At 38.2% G+C, this 26,722-nt stretch overlaps 2 protein-coding genes and 1 long non-coding RNA gene across 12 annotated transcripts in view; 1 reads left to right on the plus strand and 2 right to left on the minus strand.

Annotated features, from left to right (window-relative positions):
* Window positions 1-907: 907 nt before the first annotated feature.
* On the minus strand, window positions 908-8,677 carry LOC112568288. Of its 3 annotated transcripts, none has more exons than XR_003100048.1 (8): window positions 8,472-8,677; window positions 7,838-8,341; window positions 7,372-7,612; window positions 3,725-3,859; window positions 3,174-3,305; window positions 2,562-2,774; window positions 1,933-2,069; window positions 908-1,591 (listed from the first exon to the last, which is right to left on the minus strand). It is a non-coding gene; the product is annotated as an uncharacterized LOC112568288 (long non-coding RNA). The 3 variants fall into 3 exon arrangements; XR_003100047.1 differs by having other exon boundaries at window positions 7,838-8,364; XR_003100049.1 differs by lacking the exon at window positions 7,838-8,341 and having other exon boundaries at window positions 8,472-8,667.
* A 754-nt stretch (window positions 8,678-9,431) lies between these two features.
* Window positions 9,432-19,642, minus strand: LOC112568267. 5 transcript variants are annotated; one of them, XM_025245485.1, is made up of 6 exons: window positions 19,514-19,642; window positions 18,390-18,698; window positions 18,057-18,182; window positions 17,752-17,835; window positions 16,158-16,354; window positions 9,432-10,257 (listed from the first exon to the last, which is right to left on the minus strand). In XM_025245485.1, exons 2-6 carry the CDS (start codon window positions 18,586-18,588, stop codon window positions 10,216-10,218), a joined length of 648 nt encoding a protein of 215 aa, XP_025101270.1. In that variant the 5' UTR covers window positions 18,589-18,698; window positions 19,514-19,642; the 3' UTR covers window positions 9,432-10,215. The 5 variants fall into 5 exon arrangements, with proteins under 5 accessions (XP_025101270.1, XP_025101269.1, XP_025101265.1 ...); XM_025245484.1 differs by lacking the exon at window positions 9,432-10,257 and adding an exon at window positions 10,524-10,589; XM_025245480.1 differs by lacking the exon at window positions 9,432-10,257 and having other exon boundaries at window positions 10,649-16,354.
* A 1,539-nt stretch (window positions 19,643-21,181) lies between these two features.
* The window catches only part of LOC112568258 (dual specificity tyrosine-phosphorylation-regulated kinase 1A-like), a 36,391-nt gene continuing 30,850 nt past the window's right edge, over window positions 21,182-26,722 (plus strand). For 2 of the 4 annotated variants that reach the window (XM_025245463.1, XM_025245470.1), the window contains exon 1: window positions 21,182-21,528. The gene's annotated coding sequence lies outside the window, so the exon portion shown is untranslated. Of the gene's footprint in view, window positions 21,529-26,071; window positions 26,275-26,722 lie in introns of those variants that run through there. The other 2 variants (XM_025245465.1, XM_025245468.1) reach the window with 2 other exon arrangements.

The raw sequence follows: 26,722 nt of genomic DNA on the forward strand, positions 1-26,722 counted from the left end.
TCCCTTCACATCGGAAGACCACAATTAACGAACATATCAAAGCGAGTATTGCGATGTCTGTTGTATGGTGAGTGGTTCAGCCGCTATTGTGACGTCATAATAACGTTCTAGGCTCTTAGTGTTGTTGAGAATATCATCCAGTAGGAGTTAGTGGCGGCCCGGTAGCTTATACCACTGCAGTAAGGAGCGGGAGTTAAGGGTTCGGATCCCGATTTGGGACATTCTCCTTTCTAGATCTGTATGAAATCTGTCTAATATTATTCAGCCTGTAATTCACACTTTTGACAGTTATTTAATTATTTGCATATATTTGCTTTTGTTCTGTTTGTCTAACCAGCCGGCTTTGACATTGATGACTGATGAATTTATGCGTTAACATCCATATTAACTTCTTTTATTCTAACCAAGTTTTATTACTTGTGCTGCGAGCACCCTTGCTATACGAGCCCTCATATATATATATCTTTCAGTCACTTTCCGTCTTTTGCTGTTAATCTGAATGAAGCTGTGTGTGTAATATTTATCTGCGCGTCTATAAAGCAATTTTATATATTCCTGGATTTAATTTTGTGCTTGTGCCCCTTTTCTTCTTTTGTACAACATTTTATTTCTACTGCCACGTCTGCGCCGTCTTGCCATAGATAGGTGCACCAGCAGTCAGCTTCACACTGATTCCTTCTCTACCATTGCTAAAGTTTTGATGGTGAGCTGTTACAAGCTTTATGTACAGTACACACAGGTCTGATAGACTAACATTGTGATCTCTCTGAAACTACTTTGTGACTGTTAGTGTGATGCTCTAACAAGAGCTGTCATCATGGAACCTCATTTCTGTCTGTAAAAGTGAAGCCACTCCACCAGTCGAGCCTTCCATAAAAAACATCTACTAACTCTCAATTATTTTTTAAAATCAGAAGTTTATTGACTTAAAATATTTCGTGCAATGGCAAGATACATTCCGCAAGTGTACCGATGGCGATATTTACATATGTGGCGACACTAAGTGGACACGAAATAATCTGCAATAAATCTTCAAAATCAACACAAGTATCAAAATTACAAAAATATAAAACGGCGATAACAAACACTAAAACGCATTTGCCATTAATGGAAATAGTTCGTCCTTTGTAGTCCTTTTCATTCTTTCACTCTCCGCTCTTTAGAGCTATTTGATAGACACCAGCGAATGATAAGTAAGCGAGGGATGGCAAATTCCAGAGGTAAAACTATCACACAGTAACAAGGATGATGCTGTAGATGCAGATGATAATAAGGAGGTAGTAAGGTACAGATCATCCAATAGCCTCTTCAGGTCGTTGGGGGAGGAGAGGGAGATGTTAGAGAACTCGCTTTTCTCAGATTTACATACCCATCGTTCTAGGGAGGAATGTGGCCTGAGTTCACTGACCCGCTTCCCTGTTTCGCCAGTATACAGAAATGGATAATTAATCAAATGTGTTTGATGATCGACAGCAGCGCCGCAGAACCGTTGCTCATCATCCTGTCGTCTGACATCGTCGGTCTTCTCGGGTTATCAGCTGCTCGCTCAGTCACTACATACAGTCGAGACTGCATCTGACCAATCCTTTTCCTGTAAAACAAAAGTTCGAGTTTCTTTTAACAAGATGTCTTCATTTCAGAAACAAAATAAAACAAAGTAAAACAAGCGTTCAATTTTTGAGCAAGGCTTGTCGAGAAACTGTCTCATTTATTGGTGAATACATCAGTAGGAATTTAGAGAAAACTGCAGAGTCCAAACCACACCAATGCCAATCTGTGTGAAAAGAAGCCGCATATACCAATAAATATAATATCATTATTTTATTACAGGTTCAGACAGATTTCAATTTTAATATGTCAGCTCTTTGGGATTGTCATGAAACTTGCAAGAGTGTGATAAACACACACATATACACACACATACACACACACCCGTAGTTTGGTAGAGTAGCTAGTCTCCTGTGCTTACAGACGACAGGTACCCACGCAGATAATCAAGAGAAAGATCACTATGGCAACAGGTGGAGCTAATTTTGTCGCCAGGTTGGCTTGCACAGCAAGAGGCTGATCTTTAAAATGAGAACAAAGAAATGTCTAAAATATCGTGCTTTTCTTCAGTTACTTCTGAGCCTGCTTAAATCACATGTTTAAAAAGTCTGTTTAGTTCTTTAAAGGTAAACATTACTACTAATAACCTATCCCACATATATATATATAGCATAGTTTTTCCTGACCAGTCGGAGAGAAAAGCATATAAAGAAACGACAGGAAATATGTACAAAATGCCGCTCTCCACATTTTCGCTAAATAAATGTACTGCCAGTGTTGAGTCCAAACCTGCAAACATGCTCTTCTGCTACTCTGCAATGTGAAGTAACAGTAGTAAAGGAAAGTAGAAACAACATTTAAACTTGAGGTAGAATAAATGCAGTGACCTCTGTGCCATCACTCTGTCCAATGAAGGCGCCAGAGTCAACACCATGATACCATCTCGCATCATATACGTTCGTTGAGAACATGTAAACAGAGATTGAAAATAGTTATACCCATATCGTCCTTACTTTTAAGCAGATGAAATTCGCAGAACTTGATATCCTCAACTCGGGAGCCAGACGTCCGACAGCTGTAGTTACCCTCGTAATTCTCCGACACTTGCGCGATCCTGACAATAAGGTGATTGGTGACATTGTTGGTGAACTCATATTCCGGGTGAACAAGACACTTGATCTCGCCCCTCACCCAGATACACTCCAGGACATTGTCTGGAACAACACCTACAAAACAAAACGTAAACAATACCCAGCTGACGTCATACTATAAACATGACTTTGAGGACAACAAGAACGGCAAAGGATGACATGCAACAGTTCTCGTCATTGACAATAATGTAGACGATCTATAACTGTAACATGAAATTTTTTCCTCCAAAGTATGGTGCAAATGTTACACAAAATTTTCGTTGGTCGACTCTCCGGTATCAGCAAAGAAACGAAGAATAAAAAATGTACATTTCAAAAGGTTACAGAATACACAGTGTGTAGTACAAGCAAACACAATAAAATTAAATACAAGAGGCAGAAAACAAGCTAAAAAAGGAGGGAGAGAGAGAAAAGAAAGTTAAGCATTTCGAGAAACCCATCCATCCTCACAGACAAACAGAAAGATAAACATACCCGGATCGCTGTTGTGATGATAAACAGTGATGTCCTTCTTTGTCTGACTGACATCTTCTGGAAAATAACAGGTCAGGGTCGTCGCCGACATGCGCTGTGCCGATGGTATCTCACAAGAAACAGTTTGTGCTGCTGCAGACGACATACAGAAGACAAAGGTTCAATTAAAGATTTCTGCGTTCAGACAAATGACCATCTCAAATCATGATTGAATGTAGCACTACGCGCAAAATGATGTACATTCAACTGCTTAACATCAAACAGCGCTAAGCTTTTGTTTGCTCTTTCTATAACAAAATATCTCCTCGTTTATGTAAAGATGATTTATAAGGACTGGCAATTAGTCGCATTTTTAGAGTTAATATGCTTAAAGATTGAAACCACACAAGCAATCACACATCAAACAAGCTCAGGAAGGACGCGGCAACAGGATTCCAACGGCTGACCTTCCTGATGGCGCATTTTCCTTGCCGGCAATGTAAATGTGGAACTCGTTTGCTGATACTTGCTCATTGGTCACATCTAGTCATTGTGGCCATAATTATACTTACGGTTCCGTCATATCCTCGGTAATAATGTTGTTCTTGTTTCTCCATGGTTGTTTTCGCGACTACAGCTGACGGTCCCAACCTTGGCTTTGACGCTTCAGGGTTATGGAGACCCATCATTCTAGTAAATATTATTTCCTGAAAATTTGACATGATCTCTTTGTGAAGACGATAAAGAAGATGAAAGACACCTTTCTAACTAGAAGGCTTAGATTATTTGTTTATAGTACTCCAAACGCAGTTCTCCTTTCCTCGATGGTGTCCTCAATGATTCTGAGGCCTTTTTGTTTCTTCCTTATAGCTTTTTCTTTATGCTTCTTTGCATTTATTTCTTTATTTATAGATTTGTTCTTTCTTCATTTCTTTTGTTTATTTTTTATATAGATGGATCCCACTATATGGGTTATGTGGATTTGTGTGAATCACTGTGCTGCTAGAGTAACTAGAGAAAATTCAAATACTCGTACAAATCTGATAATAACATTGTGTAACGGCGTTTGCAGTAAGAGCACACTTGTATTAGTAGGAAAAGGAATAATAATAATAATGATGATAATGATGATGATGATAATCATAATATTAATAACTGTTTAGTTACATAGTGCTTTTCCTCGCCATTAAAGGTAGGCTGAAAAAGAAAAACAAATAATAATAATAATAATAATAATAATAATAATAATAATAATAATAATAATGGATGCTGGTCTCAAAAACAATCACTGAAAAATAGCAGTAAAATCTTCAGGTTAGTTTTGCAATCACTGAGAAATAGATTCTGTTCAAGAACATCCCGACTGAAATATTGGAGGCCACCATCAGCATGTTGGGGTAACAATAACAATAACAATAACAACCGACTTTATTAATCCCGACGGGCAATTTAGATGGGAGCTGTGCCCTATTTCCAAAATATATGTATATGGGAAAAAAACACACACACACACAACCACACACACACACAACCACACACATGCACACCTACCCATCACACACACACACACCGCTGATAGTTCATCTGTGATTGAGTAGCTGAACTGCGGATGGCACAAAAGATTTCAGGTGCCTATTGCTTTTGCATACTGGCATGGCATAGCGTTTACCGGAGCTTAATAAAACAAATTCTCCCGCTAGCACATGCACATGCATGGGTAGTCGTAGACTGTTCACAAGCGCTGGCCTCTACGACTGTAGAGAGAGAGTGGAGGCCAGTGAGACATATTTGTCATCTATCTGGTATTAAAACATGGCTAGGCTTCACACTCTTATCTATACACAAGATACATGTGACCGCCAGCCCTCGCAGATTTCTGTGAAAACGGGCATGCAGCAGGTGACGACCACACCCCATCACAGACATGACTGTCCACAGTAATGTGGAGAACAGTCTCATGTTGTAACTGCTTGGTTGATACAACTTCTTTCTGAACTTCTTTCCCAGACGGTCAGAAAGCAGCCGGACGAACTTCAGAGATGATGAAGCCGACAGGTGGGCACTGCATCACCAGAACGCAGGTGTGAGCCACGGTCAGGGCAGAACGCACCTGAAGGTAGTTTAGGGTGGCTGACCAAAGGGGTCGCAGAAGTAGGACAAAGCCATGTGATGAAGGTGTGATGGAAAGGCGGGGCTAGCGCTACTCAATGGACGGCGGGGGTGTGGTCTCTGCTCCCTCTGGCTAGTTGGTTGAGAGGATGATTGAGGTGTGACTGACCGATGGACATGCTTTATTAGTGTGAATGACCAATGACATGCTTTATGTGACTGACCAATGGCATGTTTTATTAGTGTGACTGACCAATGGCATGCTCTATGTGACTGACCGATGACATGCTTTATTAGTGTGAATGACCAATGGCATGTTTATGTGACTGACCAATGGCATGCTTTATGTGACTGCCCAATAGCATTCGTTGTTACTGCGGATGTGGGGAAATGTAAAGGAAGGAACAACGCATGCTTGGTAGTGTAGTGGATAAAGAACTTGCTTGTCACCGATGTACAGAAAGGCCCTGATTCTAATCTCTTCTTGGCACACTGTGTGTGACACCTGTTAGTTGGGCTGGCCCTAGGGGGTTTTCTCCCCATAGTCCAGTTACCTCCCTCCCTCTCCCCTCCCTCATCACCTCTAGTATTTTCCCGCCAGAGAAGTCTGCCAACCAGTGATCGAGGCACTTCATCAACACCAATTCCTGTACTACTTCGATGCCACGGCAGGCACCTTCTACGAAGACTAGAACCTGAGCCATGGAGACAAAGATTTGGGAGAAAAGGTCACATTCTGCGACAATGACCCACTGGGACCACCAGATGTAGTCGCGAAGACATCAGCGACGACTCGATCGGTGATAACAAGAACTGATGCTTCCTGTGAGAGACGAGAGTTCGAGAGTCACTAGAGGAGTCACCCGTTCTCAGACGAGAAGAGAACGCCTGGGTATTCCTTTCTTGTACTGGAGTTTGGAGGCATCAGACCCACCCGGGTGGTATTCCTTCGGCAACGGCAACTATTTACCTGGACGCAGACCACTGGATGTTGCGGTAGAGGATAGTAGTGTAAGCAAGCAGTCATTGAAAAACCATGGTAACGTCCATGGACTCGCATATTCGTGTATTTTTCCCTCTCTGTGACTTGGAGAGAGGACCTAATGCAAGACTGATGATGAACAGTCGGACAGGGCATCAGTGAAGAGTTTGCCAATGAACTGTGACTGCTACGGACTTGCTCTCCATCAACCATCAGAGAAGGCCAGCGATAAGCATATAACTTTCATTCTTCGAAGGAAAATGCAAATATTCACACCGGTCGTTATATTTGTGAATAACCCTGTGAAGAAGACCTAGTCACAGTGAATCAGCTCTTCGACTAGTAAAGCTAGATTCCTACTTTTACAGAGTGCTCACCTGTAGCACAGACAGGTAAAGTTATTAACAAGTACAAGAAGATAGCCAGAAGAATTACCAGACTGTCATAGCTTCTGCTTGACATCTTGTTGACATTTATGATGGCAATGCCACCTGAGAAAAAAAGAGAAAATAACAGAGATAGAAAATGAATCTCTCTCATTACAGCTGTAACTCTGAGGTGAGAACCAAGGCGCAGATAAATATTTGATTAGAGAACGACTGTTCGATTGCAGTTTGGACTGATCCTATATGCGTTAACGACAGGTTGAGTATGTACAAAATGTTTTGTACAGTTAGATATGCTTTCTATGTACATGCAGCTAAAATTTACACTTCTCTTCCTCTCCAACCCACCCTCCCATACACACCCCACTCCCCCTCCCTCTCCCTCCCTTGTACCCCAACACTTCATCTTTCCTCTTCCTTCGCTCGGTGTTTCGCTCCGTCTCATCCTCTTGACCTTTTTATCGTTCTTTCCTTCATCTCTTCTCTATCCATCAGCTGCGAGGACGAAGGGAGCTCTGAGGGAGCGTTTCAATCATTGGTTATAGGATGCTTTCGTCGGTAACAATAACTCAGACTCACAAAGTCTACTGTGAGAATATTTTCTAGACTACGTATAAATATATCAACAATGTTTTATGCATTAATCAACAATAATAGTTGAGCTAGGCCTATGTAGCGAGACTGCAATAAAATACACATCGAATAAGCAATCAAAGGATCGAAGTAAATACACAAATCTTACCTGTCGTTTGTTCAACTTCAACACGGATGAGCAGCAGTTCACTGTTCAGGTTTTTTTTTTTTAGTAAAGTAAAATAAAATCCACTCCACTAGTGGCTGTCGTTCTCACTCTGACAACACCAATACGATGTCTGGCCGCTTTCCTACTTCACTAGAGGTAAACAGTCTGATTCCATTTGGAGGTCAAGGACAATCATTCCTGGTTTTATTCGTCAATAAGGACAACAGCTGCAGTTCAGCACCTGCGCAATATAAGTTATACTATAACCTACAAATAAATATGTTTTCAAAACTGCATATATATATATGCATACACATCATCCATACAGGGTGGTTCTCTTAGCAATTGCGAATGTATTATTGTCACATTAGTGAGAATAGCAAGATAACATTGATACTGGCAAGCGCGTGCACATGCACTTCATGCGCGCAATTTCTGAGAAAAGACGCAATATGAAAATACGAACTCGTAAACAGTCTGCGGCGCGTGCACCTGAAGTCTATTTATAGTTGTGACCTGTACACTTTTATTTTGTAGTCTGTGACAGGAGGATAGCATCTTTTTCCCAGGAATAATAAATACTACAGCGAACTTATATAGCGTCAATGTCCTATGAGCAGGCTCATGGTGCTTTACAGAAAAAAAGACAGACGGGCGCACCCAACAAACAGAATTCATGTGATGAAAGTTATGTCACCAGAAGCTGCTCCCAGCCTGCACAGATCATGTGAAAAACTGTATTCCAGACTGCCATTATTGTTCATTGTAGCAGGTTCACTGTCAGTAGTTCCAGTGTCGACAACATAAGGCAGCAGTAATGACTCATTATGTCTCACGGACGCACACACACACACGAGGCACAAGTGTAATAGTCTCAATGAATGTTTCTTCACCGATACTCGGTATTTCACAACACTGGATCCTCTACAGGGACAGGACATCGACTGTGGGTCAAAACATGCCCCTCTACCTGTGTCCGGTAAAGAAAAAGCTCTGTAACACATTTTCACAATATTTTTAGTTTTATAAACATTTTAACAGAAGAAACTTGGGGTGGGTAGGCGTATATAAACGTAGTCGCAAAATGATGAAACACTGACCTGTGTCTCGACAGAACTTTCTTGACGGTTAGTAGTCTGGCTCCACGTCTGAGTATAACTTTCTGTGGTGTGACAGATGAACCTGCGAGCCTACATAGAGCCGGCGAGCCCTGGTTCACGTCACCTACTGGTTGTCGTGGCGACACGTACTTCCTCTACTACGTCATCATCCAAACATTCCACCCCTCCCCTGCCTGAAGTAATGGTCTCTCCTCTCATTCCACCCTCCCCCTCTCTCCAGTGTCAAGCCTGAAAATTCCAGGCTCACAAACTACTCCCCCCGATTGTTATTACAAATCATTTAATTAATTTGTTTGTAACTCGGACTTTTAAGTTAATAGACCTCGTGGCAGCTCGTTTTTAAGTAAGAAAACCTTCCATGTTCGGAGTCTGCCTGTATTTAGTGGGAAAGAAGTTCTGTGTCTGGACCCCACAATAACATCTGTTGTGTCCGTCAAGTGCCCCACAACGACCTGTCCGTGTCACATGACTGACCTGTAGGGTGCAAGGAGTCAGGAGACACCAGGAGTGTTCAAAAGGCAGACAACTTACATTTGATGTATACTTGTATGTATTTTGGTGTATATGCTTGCATCTTGTTTACGTGCAGCTTTTGTTTACATACCATAACTGGGACAGAACTAATTAGGGTCTGTTTATACGTCTGTCAAGTTCACATGTGTACAGACTTTTTTTTATTTATCTAGGTGACAGTGTTCTCACAGTACAGAGCGCTCGTCACATTCTCTCCGGTCTCTCTTTCTCTTGTGTTTTCCTCTACCCTATGTGCGTGCGATTATATGTGCACTTGTGTGTGTGTTAAGCAGCATGTAACGGAGAAATAGAATGAAAAAGCAAAGAGTTTTTATTCAAAGGAAACAAAAGGCTGAAGAGTAACCAGCGATGGGACATAAAGAGAAGCTCATTAAGTTCACTTATTGAGAGTGACGGAGGTCTGTTTAGTTGAGTTTCCGATTCTACATCTCACATACAGCGACATCATTACTCGGGTGCAGTGAAGACTCCTACACCCTGACTGGAAAGTCGGGAAATGTCAAAGATAGTACCTGCAATTGAATGAAACTATTTTTGGCATAGACAAAGAACACATGAAAGGAACACAAACAAGAACTTTTTATGACACAATCTCTTCTTTACTTTCAGACCAACAAGAACCTCAAACGAAAGTCACGGCAGGTAGTTGAGGTAAAAAGCTAAGATAGCCGAGATAGCCAAGAACAGTAGCGATGAATCTGGATGTTATCCATACAATTTTATATTGATATCCTTCACGAAGATAGAGTTATCAAAAAGATGCAATCAAATGTAGAGGACGTCCATGTCTTCATTGACGGTTACGATGGTTGGTGGAAATGATGTGGCTTTTCTCAGACAGTCCAAAGTTAGCCAGAAAACTCACCTACTCGACATGTATTGAGAGGATGTTTGTTGACACCTCTTCCTGACAAGTTCAATCATCTAGCTGTACTTTGTTCAAGTGACGTATAATTGAATGACTATGAACATGGAAAACAACGATGGAAACTGGCGATAACACTGGCTCGAAGATAATGAGATGTTGATACAATGACACCTGTTGACAGGGCTGGACGTCTGGAGTTTTCTTCCACCACTCTCTCATTCCTCTACCAAGATTTGTGTGCGTTTCTTCGACCACCGCTCACATGCACGTCGCTTGTCTGATCCCAACCAGTCTGCCAAGATTGTTTCGATGATTCGAAAGTCATGGGCTGTATGGTTGGTGTGTTAATCCGGAGAATATTTTCTGTGTGTAATAGTGGAATTGATGTTTTTCATTAAAGAACAATTATATTCTGCCTGTAAAGTGTATTAAGGAAGTGGACTGATATTGCTAAAGAGCTTAATTATATTTCTGAAAGGAATTTATTCAAGATATACCGTTTGGATGTTGTTTAGCAAGATGACTGCGAACATGATTAGCTCATGAAACTATAAAAGTGGCTGACAAGGTTGTTTGGTTGGAATACCATAAAACAGTTCTTGCATACCACCAGGGAGGTCAAGAGTTCCAGTGTTTTACAAGCTCTAGTGGCAGAAAGAAATATGGGTAAAGCTGGATATCCTGGATAGTACGCTCTGCAAGTAAACATTATTAGTATTAAATCTCTCTACACAAAAAAGCAGAAGACAACACACCATTTTGTTGTGTTTTTAATATTAAACTTTCCGACAAGTTAATGTTAGCAAAACCAAAACAGGCTGCCCAGGCTAACAAATGCATAGGCAAGAAGTGGTGGATATTCGACCAGTTCAAACAGTGTTTATATTTACTGTTGGTCATTTTTATCACAGCTGGAGGGACGAACGTAATCAAGGCCATACAAAGGGAACAAATGCTTCAGTTCAAATTTCTTATATCTTGTCAAATACAGCCTCCCTGTCAAATCAGTACTACATGCACGTTTAGGATACTTCCAAGTTATTTTCTAATGCAACAATATGAGTGAAAATGAGAGAAGAAAGGCTTCTTTAACTCCTCAGTTTCATTATGAATTTAAAGCATTTACACATGATATCACATCATGATTCCCTATTATTAAGATATATTTAAAATGTCATCGAGAATTCTATTTTAACTAAAAAAAAAAAAATTTTTTACATGCAATACTAACTTTTATGTAAATGGAACTAATGTAGTACTTTGTCTTTTCAACAACCAAATCATAAATGTTCTTTCAGAATTGTAAACCAAAAAGTGCTTATAATAAGTGTTTTAAAATAGAATTCCAAACAAAGAATCATCAGAGAATGAAAACATGAGCTTATGTTGACAGGCTCACAATAATTGCTAAGTATTACAACCATGAAAATGCAGACTTCAAGAACAATAACCCCTAGCTACAAAACAGGGTCATCCAATAAAATCCTTACAGCTTCTGCTTTCTAACAGTTATACAGCCATGAGCTGAGTATTTCAAAACTTCATCCTCAAATCTCAGAAAATAGTCAGAATCATTATCTTATGCTCTTTGAAAGCCAGTCAGTCAAACCAATTGCATGCTTCCAAAGGAAAAGATCCAGTTAACTGATAATTTTAAAGTGAAATCTGAAATGTTTTTGATGTGTAGAAAAGATGTTACTGGACTAAAATAAAAGGGGGACTTGAAAAATTCATGCCATCAGAAACTATCATTTAAATATTCCATCAGTGAAAAACACCTTAATACTTTAGAGGAGAATGAACATTTAAAAAGGTTTATTTTAATGTCAATCATACACAAAGATATCTAAAATTTAACGATGTCCTGTCACTTTCAAAGAAAGAAACCAGATACTGACAAAACCATTCCCAAAAACCTTCAGAAACCTCAGTGTAAGAGGTGGCAATTCAATTTCTATTTGTTTCAGAGGCCAAATAACAAAAACAAATCCCAGGGTGGACTGTAAGACAATGACTTCCTATCAAACAGCTGCAAAAAGTATTGTATAAGTTTGCAGCGTGCAGCCTGGAACTCCTTGCACTGTCAAGACAGAAGTGCATCTAAATGTGACTTCCCCTAGCATGCCCACAAGCAGCTAAGATCTCTGTGGGTATTTCGAATGCTGTTTCTGCTTGGAGGTTTTGCCTTCACAGAATGACTTGTTTCACGATGTTATTCACAAGACATTTGTGACAACAGCTCACAAATCCCTTTCACCATGAAAATCCCACCCATCCGTTTAGTGAAAGTACAATTAATGGTGTTGTTTGTGTAGTTTCATTTGGATGACCCTTATACATGCATACGAATTTGTGTGCACTCATCCACTCTTCTGTATTATAACCTATGTAATCATGTATAAACCATAATACAGAACAATCACATATATAATTTCACTATAAATAACTCATTCAGCAACAGTACCATCATTTGAAACAAATTTTTAAAAACAGTTCTTTCCCATCCACATACTAAATTACAACAGAATCTACAGCAAATGTATATACCAACCACTCAATCATACTTTTGAGAAAGAAAGAAAAAGGCAAGTTTGTCTGCAAACTTACTACACAAAATGAAAAATGTACAATGAAGGTATATGATTAAGATAATGACAGTGGTTATCATTGCTTAAATGTTTCTGCCATGAAAGAAATGGCCAACAGATTTCTTTTATGTGTTTTTGTGCTCTTGGAGCTCACTCAAAATACCAAACAACCCTTCGGCAGCATTTGGAATATATATGGGGAATTATGTTTTTCAAACAAGGCCAACTGGAATGGACTTTAAACAAGCATTCAACAAAATAAAAACAGTACAAATTGTTTGATTTTGATTTCATAAGCAAGCACTTGAAACTTCATAATTAAAGAAGCCACAATAAACAATCCTGATACATGACAAATGGAAAAGTGCCAAGTAAAACCATATCTTGCAACTGATGCAGAATAATTCCCCAATTGAGATCACAAACAAGCAGATTAAAAAAATAATAAAAGAACTATTTGAAGGGGTAAACCTGTCCACATAAATAGGACTTAGTCAATTGCAAGCTCCAAAGCAGACTTGGAAAAGAACAGTAGAGAGTGAGGAAAAGGACATCGGAAACACACTGGCCCAACTGAAGGGGACTACCCAAAACCGGGTCCGCTGGTGAGGTGTTATTGCAGCCCTATGCACCTCAAAGGAGCAGCAAGGAATAAACTAACTAAACTAATTGCAAGCTACTCAATGCTATTACGCATCAATAAATCACATACAAGACCCCTTTGGACAGCCTGACATTTAACATTGATCAAAATCAAGAAGTGGTACAGACTTTAAAATATCTCAAACCTCCATCTCCCAGAAAATATAAACTAGCCTAAAATAATTTTATAAGCATAATGTACAGCAACATTTTTTATAAGCATCATTTAAGCAGCTTTTACATTCACCCTAGAGATCTAATAATACCTGAATTGTATGGCACGCTTCCCTGTATGGAGGCAAGCATAAGACACTGTGCACAAAAGACTACAAACTAAATGACAATCAAGTGTCAGAAAATGGATGACAACAGGGCAAACATGAACAAAATGCACGGATAAAGATAAAAAAAGTGAGAAGCAAGCAGAATAGCCTCCTTGATCTCTGAGGAAATTGTAAGAAGGCAAAAAGATAAATTACAAGTAGAGTGTATAAAATGTTACCTTCTCCCCCAAAAATGAGACATTATGAAAATCTACTTTTAAAATGTCAAAGAATCACATTAAAAATATATTGATATAACAATCTGAGCAAACAAATTACAGGACAAACCCAAATGATATGCACAGTTTTGGGGACTCTTCTGCTGCAGTCTTCAAACTGTAAAAATGTGCTGGTGGCATAGCTCGAAAATTCTGAAGACTGCAAGAAAGAGCTGAGGGTTATTTTTTGTGGCCTCTTGTATACACTTGCAATTTAGTTTTAAATTATCAAGCCATTAGTTCCACAATAACTTTAAAAAAATACATTAAAACTACTTATTTAATAATGCTAGTATATTTTTCTCCAAAAGATGACATAACTATTTACTGATAATTACCATGTCCAATCTCAAGCATTGCTTTTAACAACAATGTAACTAGCCTATTAAAACAAATATAAAACATTCCAAAGAATTCACCTTTAACACTCAAAGCCTTTAAGGCCTTGTCAAATGTTCAGTCAGGTATTTCTGAATTTGCTGCATATTAGATACAGATATGCAGTTCCGCTCTGTTGTTTGAGACAAATGTTCTACTACTTTTATTAAACAAATTGATGTTAAAAAAAAAATTAAGTGAAAATTTAAAAAGTTAAAGCTCCTTGCCTCAGCTAAATCAATTTGTTCTTCAGAAATACCCACATTCATTTATACTTGAATTCAGAATGATAGCAAAAATATACACATTTGTACAACATATCTCCTCTCACAGTCAGGGACAAATAACATTAGTAATAGTAGACATTTAGACAGCTGCAGGTTAATACATTACAATGGGTTCAATGAGCTTAAGGTTGAAAAGTCATCTTACACACCCTTTTTTATATGCTTATAAATTATTTTGTAGTCTAATCTTTTGTTTAGTACACTTAACCCAGGGATATAATGCATAATACTGACCGCTACATGCAGTGACCAAAGGTCATGTTATTGCTAGTTGGTAGCTGGAACCAGCATGTTAACATCAAGTATTTTCCTTTGAAGTGATGTCCATTATCATTTGAGACACAAGACTTATACTTAAAAGCATTGTGCAGAATATTTCTGGTTTGGTACATTAAATTCAGCACACATCGATTCGCAACCTCTCCCCAACACTATTTCCTGAAGGCTGTGATTTATGATGACACCTGCACAGTGTGAAGACATGAGAAGAGGACAGAGGATATTCTGCTCGCCCCCTCCTTCCCACCAGTATTTTCTCGAGGTTATAAGCTGCTCTTTACTGCCAATGCCCTCCATTCTATGTCAGTTATCTCAATTTACATTAAATATATTTCAAAACAATTTTCTGGAGGTTTTTTCCCTCACAAGGATGAAAACAGAATGATCATATTCAGAAACATGATGCATCCACATAAAACAGTGTTAACAGTTTGCTTACAGCAATTTAGTTTTTCTTTGCATCATCTGATATCTTTATTTTTGTTTTAAATTACATAAACATCAGTGAACCTGAAACCGTCACATCATGATTAGAATCAGTGAGGATCTCTGATAAACTGTCGAACACCCAGAAACTGCAGGTTGAGCGTGTCTTATGCCATTTGTTCATTTATGTGCATAAAAATGTTTTAAGACTTTCTTCAATGAGAAAGGAAGACAGGAACAAGACATCAGAATTTGTAGTTTATCTTTAAAATTATTATTAAAAATTAAAATGCAGTAATTAAAAAAATCTTTTGAGTACATCTTTCCACATCATGGACAGATTGAATTTAATAATTTCTAGACATAAAATGGCTGAAATTTTTAACATGAAACATACCACATTATCAACGGTAGCTCAAACATTTATGGTTATTTACAAGACATCAACTTAATGACAAACATTTAATCTATTTCTTCACAATCATTAAAATGTAGCCTTAATATTCTAAAGGGATTTTTGACCTTACTTTTGTATTTGCCTAATGTACTTCACTGCCTGATTTCATTGCCATGGGCAGCAACAGTAGCAGCAAAGGGCTCAAGCAAAGTAGTCAGTCTGTATAACTCAGTATTTACTCTCGATTCTGCAGCGGGCATATTTTCTTCTTCTGCCTGTTCTCTTGCACCTCTTGAGACAGACACGTGCAGCCTGAAAGGATAACTCTGACTTCGTCTTGGTTCTCGGTGTTGCTCTCCTTCTCGTGCACGTTCTCTATCTAGCCACTCTTCCAATTGCTGCATGTGTCTCATCAGTTTATTTGCTGCCACCTGAATACGAACCAGCACAGAAGAGAAACATGCCTGCAGCATGTTTTTCCACTCTTCATTGCCAAGGATAAAGGGCAGAGCCAGAATGCCAACTGATACAGCAAGTCCAGTGACAGCCCAAACCCTACACAGCACAGCCCATACCAGTCGAAAGCATACTCCTAGCAGTAGCCATGGGATACAAACTAAATCAAAAGCAACCATGACAACAGCTATCAAAAGAGTATAAATAATGTCTTTGAGTGCGACTACAATTTCGAATCCACACGAAAAAAGGCATAGAAATGGTCGCACCAGTATATAGGCAGCAGCAACAGTCAGATGACTCAAGGCATCGAACAGGAGAAGGATAACTGGAAGGAGAATCCCGCGGTGAAATCCATCCTCACGTACAGCATCTTGAACTAAAAGAAGCAGGATTAGTAGCACAGTGACAGCCACAAAACACTGGGCATTGCGGCCAAGGTCATTCCACTCTCTCAAAGTCCATCCTGCAAAATAGGCACAGTTGATGGTGATTTTCTGAAACACCTCTCTACAGTACAGGTAATGATGTGAAAAATTCACACAGCATATACATCCACATGCACAAACACACAAAAATCTTGTCATTAAAAATAACAATGGAATATGCTTCTTTTCATTTTCTGTAAACTTCAGCACTGTATTAAAGACCGAACCAAACGTCAAACATGTTAACTCTAAAGACCTTAGTTGTAGTATTAAATTACACCTTGCACTGCCTGATTTCATGAACTTATAACTGCAAAAAATACAACCAAGACAAAACAAACAAAACAAAAAAATCAAAAAACAACCCATTAATAAAAATGCCTCATGTACGGAAAGTATTGAAACTGTCAGTCTGGTATTTTAGCCGATTGTGCTTTATGTCACAAAGATGTAATTTCGAATGAGTTCCTACCATCAGATTTAGCAGAAATGAACTGTTCTTTCATTTAATAACAATAATCATAGAATTTGTATAATGCATTTCCCCAACACAGAGATGAGCTTGATGCTCTTTACAAGTCCAGAGGCAGTAGGGAAAGGCCACATGAGATCATCATCACAATCGAGTAGAATTAAGCACAACATATATCAAAGAACATGCATCTGTTAGCAATACAAAACCATGAATGAACACAGAGATAGGACTGTAGGGGAAAGGACAACAGGACAGACATTATAGTAGCTGTTTCCGAAAGAGATGTTTTTAAGTCTAGATTGGAAGGTGTACAACGACTCTGCTGTATGGAAAGGAGGAGGCAGGCCATTCCAAATACTGAAGCCAGAAAAGGAATGATGGCCAAATGTCTCCAGTCTCATTTGTGGAATAGACAGAAGTCTGGTGTGGGCTGAGTGAACTGCGAGGTCAGAAAGATTGTTTTTTTTTTTTCGGTGGAAAATTTATGTTCATAAATGCTTTTCAAAATTTGTTTGTGAATCAGGGCCACAGTGGAAATGTGCTACTTAAGTAAAAATTCCATTTACTCGATTGAGTCAACTGTAATTATCCTAACAAAAGAAAGGTGATCCAGAACAAGGGGAAGTCACAAGAAACATAGTAACTCATGACTTTTTCCACCTGCGCCATACTGTCAGAAAACATGAGTAATATTACCCTAAAAGGATATGTTTTGCTCACTTCACCACAAAGAAATTATATTTGGAGAAGACTGGATATCTTGCTAGTAAATTAAGCCAAGAGAAGTCAATGGAGATAAAGTGATTCAGCTTTCAAACGTAGCAGCATTAACCATGAATGGAAAAAAAAAATTATCAGGAGTGTCAGTTGTTGCCAGGCACATCCTGGCTAGGGCAATAGTGCATCTGCATCATGTTAATCACTGTAGATTTTAATCAAAATGAATGCCTATGAACTTACTAATACATTGTGCAGCATGATGCTTAATCCCATTAACGTTGACCTGATATCGATTCTGTATGGCCTGAACATACCGAGAAAAGGCTGGAAACAAAAAAATTTACTCAATTAAATTTCTGCATATGAATTTTCAGCACAACAATCAGGAGGATAAAATGACCAAATTGAAATTACACTTAAGCTGATAATTTACAGCAAATCTGATAATCTAAACAAATATTTCTATTCAGAAAAATTATATATTTTTAGTTAAGTACAATTCCCTATACACAAGGTAATGAAAGGATATATGAAGAAATGCTCACCAGTAAGATAAGAGACAAGAGTGTAGAATGTAGCCCTCATGTGGTCAGCGATGCAGCTGACACCCTGCTGGAAGTGAACCCACGCCCCACTCCATCCACCTGCCTCCTGCTCCTTGCTTGTCAACACTTTTCACAAATGCATCACTGCTTAAAGCCTTAGTGTTCTCTCTTTCTCTAACATGTAAAAAATCAAGTATTTAAAATACCTTAAAAAGAAATTGGCACATCAGTTAGAGTCTCTCTTTCTCTCGCTCTCTCACACACACGGAAGAATGAGAATGTACCAAATCAGCCAACATTTAATTAGAAACTAAAAATAAGTGTTCTTTATACCTGGCCACTCTGAGATAAAAAGCTTTTGCACTTCACGAACAGGCCTCCGACACTGGGGGCAATGAGACTGGCTGGAGAGAGGGTCATGTGATCGCTGCAGCCACTGAGTTATGCAGCTGTAGCAAAAGGTATGGCCACATGGAATACATGCTGCTGGCTGTTTCAGCTCTGTTTCCAAACAAACTGGGCAGGAAGACATTGCTTTTTCACTCTCAAATTCCCAGCTATCAAATCCAAAGAAAAGTAAGGTTTTCGCTAAGGACAATGTTGTCAACTTTTGAAGGCTTGTCTGTCATGTGTCTCCTGCAACTGAAGACATATCACTTATTCATAATCAACATTGCATAAAAGTAGTCAAAACATATCTTTGATTACTTTCAAAGTCTGAATGTCCACTGTGTTAATGTCTAAAATGTAAAAGAGTTTAGATTGAAGATCCTATCACGAAAGATAATTTGTAATAAATTGGACTTGAAAGGTGGTATTTGTTATTTCTGGTCATCAAATGTATATGAGCACAACACCTATAAAGCAGCTTCTTGATGCTGCAAATCAAAATAATATTAACTCATAAACACGCGTGTGTACATTTTATCTGCAAGACTGCAAATGATCTATTAAACTCATAATAAATTCACAAGAGGAGAAAGGGTCTTAGAAGAACCCTAACTTTTAATGAGATATTTTATTCCTAATGAATTTTGGTTGTCACGTACAATATCTTTCTTTTCCAATGATTGGCATATTTTCCAATGTATCAATATATTATATATACTAGTGAATTATAATAAATTGATAATCCAGAAGCAGCCGTAAATTACGTTAAAACGTTTGTGAAAACAAACCTCGCGTTTTAACAGTTTTTTTTCTTTTTTATAGTATGTTTTGGATTTATTTTTATTATAAAGCTTTCCGTTATATCGGGCACATAAATTATACTAATTGATGTTTGGCACAATACTATAAGACAGCGAAGTATGTAACTCAGTCCCTAACATTGTCATAGAGTGTTACGTTGTTTTCTTTTGTGTTTATCCCCTACATTTTATACCCAAATTATCTTCACATTACTCACATCTTTGAAGCAATTATAGTTCTTCATCACCGCCAGAAAAATTACTTACCCCTGGACACATTTAACCTTTAAAACCATTGGTACATGCTTCGAAAATGTGAGCACTTGGACGCCAAACTACAAACTGAACACTGTGCTAATAATAGCCTCGTACGTTGAGCCAGCTTCCGGTTCTGAATTACGTTCTCTTGCTCGTTGTGGCGCCGCGATGCGTCATTTGATGTCACTGTCACTTATTATTCTCTTCAATGACTTATGGACCTAGGCTTTTTTTTTTGCTAGGGACTTTATCAGATTATATACGCCTGCTGTTGGGAGTAGTGAAGTGGTTTAGAAATATGAAAAATTCATCAATTAAGGTGTGAAATAATGTGGGATTTAGATGAGTTTTTTTTTTAACAAATTCTTTTTCCTGTCTAACAGTAAGAATGTCGATAAGGTTAGACGAAACGGAAAAACCTTTTTTTTTCTTATGAACATAAGCATTTCTTTCTTTTTTGTTTTTAAAGTACGGATAGGGGAAGGTCGTAAAAACAGTTGAGATAGTAATGTACAAGGGGCATAAATTCTTCAGTCTTACAAAATTTCAAGGGAGGCAACGACACCTTTCTTTCTCCTACTCCTCTCTACAGCTCAAGTCTGTCCCATAATCACATATTCATCGATTTTCTGTTCACGTTTGATGTTAGTTCGCAATAGTCCTGTGTTAATAAAATGAAAATGCATTAAAATGCGGTGCTTAGTCCGAAACTTATGTCTGTTAATGTTTCGTTGATGTTTTACATAATGTACGTATTGCATGATTAATTGTTTTGGAAATCCGCTTTTACTGCATCTAAAAGCATCATACCTCGTCTCAGCTATTTTTTGCATAATTTTGGAATGTTCAATGGCATTGAGCTAGTGTTACTTTCTATGACAGTTACGGCGCAACCTTTTTTTTCAGTGTTGCTTCTTTGCATAAAGATTTGCTTTAAAAAATGAATATAACAACGAATCATTCAAGAAACTGGACATTTTAGATACTCCAAAACAGAAAATAAAGGCTAATGTTACATTAAAAAAAAACTGGTATCGCTGAATTTGTGATTTACTGTACAAAATATGTTGACAAATTGTTATCAGATGTATTTTGACACAAAGTGATTGAAATTTACCAATAAACTTAAATCAGAGCTGTAGCCTTCAGCCTGGGATAGCCTCGATCATTATTTCATCAAAACTCCATCACTTTCATTAATGAAGTTTATTTGTAATTTTGTTTCTTTTTTTGTAGTTCATATATTTATATAAAGTATCATTTTTGTCATGTTAGAACACGACTGAAATACTATAGCTTGATAGGCACACTTTATAATTTTTAAATTGTTAGTTTACTGCTTAGATAGCAAACCGAGTTACTTTCATTATTCTTACCGCTAAATCAACCGGGGAAAAAAAAACTAAAGCAGAGAAGGCAACGTGGAGGGGGAAAAAGGTCACTATAGTATTCCAGTGACCCCTTTAGCCACCTACGGTCAATGGCCTCATTTACTAGTTTGCTATTGTAACAAAAGTTATGTAACATATACAGTTTTGTTTATTGTGATGCAAAGTACAGTGTAAGCTTGCAAAAATAGCTTTAAGGCAATGTTGCCCCGAAAAGAGCAAGAGGAAACACTGTTGCTAGGGCAACATGCCTACGCGCGGGTACAAATTCCATGAATAGATGCTAGAGCCTCGTTCACGAAAAGAGGGCGCCATGTTGGAATCCGAACTTTGCCGAAAATTTCATGGCCCCGTCTTTTCTGCTTGAATGAGGAGTATAACGGAGTGGATCGTGCTTTGGAAAAGTGTGACCTTGGATTTTAATGTGTTTTTGCCGAAGTGTGGTTCTTTATTCATTTGGAAAACGGAGTATCCTTCAGAGGAAGACGAAATTCAAATCAGACGTTTGCGCGCCATTCGCGTGTCCCAGAACGGCTCGGGTCAAGTTGACTCATGTTGTCGATGTAAACTTTGGATTTTACGTCGTTATCGTTGGATTATTTATTAATCTCTGTACCATTTTCAAGGGGTAATCAGGTGAGTTACTACTAATGAGTTTTTCTTGGTCGTTTTCTTTAGTTTTTATTTGAAGATTCCTTCTTCTTTCTTAGGGATGTTGACGAGGTGGATTGGTCGCCTCGCACTCGATGGCGCTGACTGTAACCTGCCGCCCTCGATTAAGTGCACTGGTAGTTTAATAGATCTGTTGAAATGAGAACTGTTCCTGTCCTGATATATCGAATTATTGGAAATAAAAGCTTTATTGCGGTACTATTTTGCTATTGGGAAAGGCTCTAGTTGCCACTTTAATGGTCAAACGTGTTCAATCAGTAACTCTTTACTCAGTCTGGACTTGTTACAGCACGATCGATGATGGGGAGGAAAAGAAAAAAGATTAAGTAGCATGTTCGATCTAAACCTTTGCTGCTTCCCACTCTGTTTGAATGCTGGAATGTGCTTAGTTAGCAGTTTGTTTCATTGATAATCAATGAGGGGGGTAGACAGAGGTAGGAAATTTTATTCGTCTGTAACACAGTGAAGCACGATTTTCCAATGACGCTGCATGCATGCGCAGAGCGCCATTCTTGGCTGCTTCCGTGTTTACTGGGGTCACATGTGCCGTGTCGATCCTTGTGTTCCCATGCTGTCAGACTGTTTCGGTCGGTAAAATGGTGTTTGGCCGACGCCTCAGTTTTACCGATCCTCTTCAAGTGGCACACCCATTCAATCGATGATGGAGGCAGAGGCTACTTAGCAGAGTTTTTTGAAAATAACATTTTCTTATAACGTATCGCTGGCGAAGTAGAACTTATTGTTTTTTACTTATATGTTTAAATTACTTCGATTTAAAACGTGGTCGACTTTAATAGCAAACATGTCTGTTATATAATGCAGCGCACAAGGATTCAACGAAGACTAAGCGATGTTTGAATTAAACTAAGTGCAACTAGGTCATATGTAGTACCGATCGAGATTTTGGAGAACCGTCTGCTTATGTCCAGCTTTGACCTACATTTTCCTTACTTTCGACCATGCCACCTTCTAAGAACTAGGTTGGAAGTGCTTAATTCATTTTTCTTTTTTTAAGCGTTGCACTCAGTCGTACATCATCATACAGTTGACCAAACATTAGCATTTGGTCTTACAGTATACTCCATAATTTCAAGTTGCAACCTTCATTTAAAAAAAATTTATCCACCACAAACAAATTCAAGAGTTGTGCCATTGCGTAACTATTGTCCTGTACAAAGAAAAGTCTTCTCACTTGGTCAGTTCCATACACTCTACCCAGGAGTTCATTAAGGATTGATGAGAATCGTAACATTATTTCGGTTCATTGCTCCTTACATAGTGAAATTGTTGTCATAACAACCCCTTCCCCCACACCACCATATGGATTAAAGACAATTAACCTGCCCTTCTATTGTCCAAGCAACTCTCCTTCCTTTCTTATTGTACTAATACTTTACTGTCTTTCTGGAGCATTTGCTTTAAGTGTAAACTGGGATATTTTCTGTCAATAATTTCTGATGAATATAAAGAAACCCAGAATCAGACCATTGTCCTAAATCACAGTAGGTATAAAATGCTGTTGATGCATAAGCCCCAACCCCGCCAAAAAAACGAAAAAATAAAAAAAACCAACAACACAAAAAAACCCACACACTCTTAAATGAATTGCGGACTGTGCAGTCCATGTGTTGAATTAACATCACAAAATTACTAAGAGGATTCATTGATAAGTTAAACTTCTCCATTGTAGAAGCTGTTATGTATGTTTTCAGCACAGCTTCAGTGTTTAATGAAGTGGGTAGGTGGGGGGGGGGGGAAGAATAATAGAGTAGCTGTGATTGATAAGTTGCTTAATTTTGAAATTAAATATCTGTCAGTTACTGAGTCACAGAAATAAAAGAACAAATATCTTTCAAAACAAGTAATTTTTTTTTTTTTTAAAAAGAAGAGTTTCTGATTTTCTTTTTAAATACCGTCTGAAAAGCCTAGAAAGTTTGAGGTTGACATAGCTATTTAACATAGTGCTAGATATGATCATCTTATGTCAAAATTACAGCTAAATAATTGGAAGGGCAACTTTTATGACTAGTGGTTTAAGGCTAACACAACTAGCTGCACTGTTTTTTCCTTTTGCTTTTTTTTCTGACATATTATTCAGGGTTTGACTGCCTAGATTCACAACTTTCAGTTTAGAATCATATTTTCTTAAAGGCTTTTCTTACTAGAACTAGAAGCTTATTGTTTGATATGTGGCTTTTTCTGGCAAATGTTTATATCACCTTTATAGTACTAAATTTTTGAACACAACTATGTATTAGACCGTATATGTTCTAGTTTAAAAAAAAACATTCTGCTTGACCAATTCATAACAAGTGATACTATTACCATAGTTGTAATTAAAATAATATGGGAATATTGTATAAAATGGTATCACCAGCAAGTGTTTTTCAAAAGTGATGGAAAAACACAAGATGTAAGTTGTACTGAAAGTTACGAGTTAATGAGAACACTCCTTGCTGCCATCATATGTACTGAAATAACTCTGACCCACTTGTTGCATGCACCTAGTAAACTCCTAATTCCTTCGCCGGATCAAGACACTAAAATCTTATGTTAGAGAATATATTGATCTTACCAGTTGATAACTTACAAAGATGTTTAAAGCAGTTTAGCCATGATGAGACACTGGCTGTTCAGCAGCATATCTATACTTCTTATTGTAAGAGCAACTTTTTCCCCTCGTACTGTGTATCCATTGATACAACACTTAAGTACATATTACTAATTTGTCAGTTTCTTGTCTTGGGCTTGCTACTGTTTCTCTGTGTATGGTACTTGTTTACAGGGTAAACTGGATGACTATAATCTAGCTTTAGCACTTCCTCAGCATAAAATGCCATTTCTCCTTCATCATCATTGACGTAAACTAATTTTTTTTTGGGGGGGGGTTGCTAACTTTTGCACTATAACCATAAATTAAAAATTAATGATTAATAAGTTTATTACCCCTGTCTTTTTCATAAGAGCATTTGAAAAGAGTGTTATATAGAAACATTAGTGCTACTCCCAGGATGCTAGATAAAGTGATACAATGAGTGGTGATTTGAAAAGTGAAATTGCTATACATTTACTCATTGCTTTTTTTCCTCTCACCCCATCTCTCTCCATTCATTAGAGGATGCCATCAGTTAGTGATTCTGTTATGACTACATTAACCAGATAAAATTCCTATTTATAATTCTACTGACTTAAATTTGTTCTTAAATAATGATCTACCCTAATATACACTCATATGTCCTGTTATAGGACATTTGTCTAAGGTCAAGCTATTTCCCTTCTTTCTTACTCGTGAGAGAGAGAGGAGATGGTGAGAAACACAGAAACTGACTAAAAGGGGAAAAGAGGACAAAAGCTTTTTTTAATACACAGTTGGCTTTTTTTTTGTGTCTGCAAAGTTTCTTTTAAAAGCACAGCCTCTTGATAAAGTAGCAAATTACTGTTGAATGCAACATGTTGAGGTATTTTTATTGCAAGCTCTTTATTCATAGGAACTTTTCGTCTTACTTTAATGAAAAAGCTATCTTGTAGAGCATAACCCCTTCATTTTATACTACTTTATGACATTTAATATGTTTTTGCTGAAGGTTTTATGAGGCATTAAAGCCTTCTTTTTTTTTTACTGTTAATGTTGCATCCATTTTACTTGACCTTTCTGGTCTGCTTTTGAAGAAATGTAGAAATTCCCATTGTTGCTTTTTTTCTCTGGTAATATAAGGTGGAGTAGCTGTTTTAACATTGTTCCTTTCTTCTGTACCTTTTTATTCCTCCTTTTTCTAGACCTTTTTGTCAAAATTACTATGACCTTAACATTCCCCCCCCCCCCCCCCCAGCATTGAAATTAATGGATGAAGAAAAGTAGCAATCATCAAATACATATAAATGTAGCATGTTATTCATTTTATGATGTGTAAAATCTTGTGCATTATTTAGAATAATGTATCACGCTTATGTTTTGTAAGGTAAATTTGCTATGTTGCATCATTGTCTCAAATAAAGTGAGACAGAAAAATGACTCTCATAGTTTACAAAAATTTACAGCGACAGAACAGAAACGCTGAAGACAATATTGCCTTTCTCAAAAAGTAAGAGATATGAAGGAGGAAATAACTTCTTAAAAAATAAAATTCAGAGCTAATGATCAGTTCTTGTACACATTGTATTATGTCTTTATTCTTTTATTATAACAGGTAGTGAATAAATTCTTTTGACTAATTTCTTGCTCTTTTCACTAGTTGCTAAGTAAATTTATTAAATAGTAGTAAAACTGTCCATTTAAAACCATAAAAAATTCAAATTATTTGTTTGGCTTGGATTCTTTTTCACAGTGTTTATAGATCCGGAAGTTGAGAGTTCTGTTATTGGTAATCTTTCATTTGGTTTTTCCTTCATTATTTTCTGATTTTTACACAACATTAACCCACTGACACGCCCACATAACATGGACGCATAGGCACCCGCGCACGTTCCTCAACATCACTGAACATGAACAGCCACAAAGGGCTTAAGAGAGTGCTGGGAGCTGTGGGATAGGTAAAACAATAAGTTTAGACACGTCTATCTAACCTCGTCGACTCCATAGCACCTTAGTGTCTCCGTGACCCAAAATAGCCTCCCCTGCCTTGGGCTTCAACCTCGCGTCTGCCCGTGAGCCCCCATGTCGGGGCTTGTGCCACAGAAAACACGCTGTAGCAGGACCGGTTCTGCTTCAAGGTGAGGGCATTCGTTGGTGTTGAACGTTAGTCAGGAGGGAGGGGACTGAGGAGTGTGTATGGATGATGGGAAAAGAGTGAGTGTGTGTCTGTGTGCCTGTGCTAGGCCTACACACACCATCAGGCAGAAAACACCCTTGCCGAACCCAGCGTGCAGGCAGAGCGCTGATTGGTCGGTCCTTGCCACCTTCCCTCTTCCTTGTGCCCATCCACCCTCCTTGGTCTGTGGTCAGCTAATTTACATCACCAGGCATTGTTTATGTTCACAATTTCTTTCTCTTTTGCTATTAGAAGTGTGTGAAAAGCTGCATTGTCAGGTGATATCTAGAGAGGCCAGCATTTACAAGGTTATTGTTTAAACACCTTTATGTGGAACTGGAGGTCAGAAAGTCAGGTGTGGGCTGGGGTCCCTACACAAGGACTGATGGGGATGGCTCACTCTCTTTGTA

This window comes from Pomacea canaliculata, linkage group LG7 (assembly GCF_003073045.1).
Source record: "Pomacea canaliculata isolate SZHN2017 linkage group LG7, ASM307304v1, whole genome shotgun sequence".
Taxonomy (NCBI): domain Eukaryota; kingdom Metazoa; phylum Mollusca; class Gastropoda; order Architaenioglossa; family Ampullariidae; genus Pomacea; species Pomacea canaliculata.

Bases quoted from the DNA above. Each gene is read 5' to 3' on its own strand.
- LOC112568267 (XM_025245480.1), bottom strand. From the start codon at position 18,588: ATGTCTTCCTGCCCAGTTTGTTTGGAAACAGAGCTGAAACAGCCAGCA. The intron at 18,183-18,389 runs GTATAAAGAACA...ATTTGTGAAAAG, and splicing joins TTTTATCTCAGAGTGGCCAG to TGTTGACAAGCAAGGAGCAG. The intron at 17,836-18,056 runs GTGAGCATTTCT...TTTTGTTTCCAG, and splicing joins TCTTGTCTCTTATCTTACTG to CCTTTTCTCGGTATGTTCAG.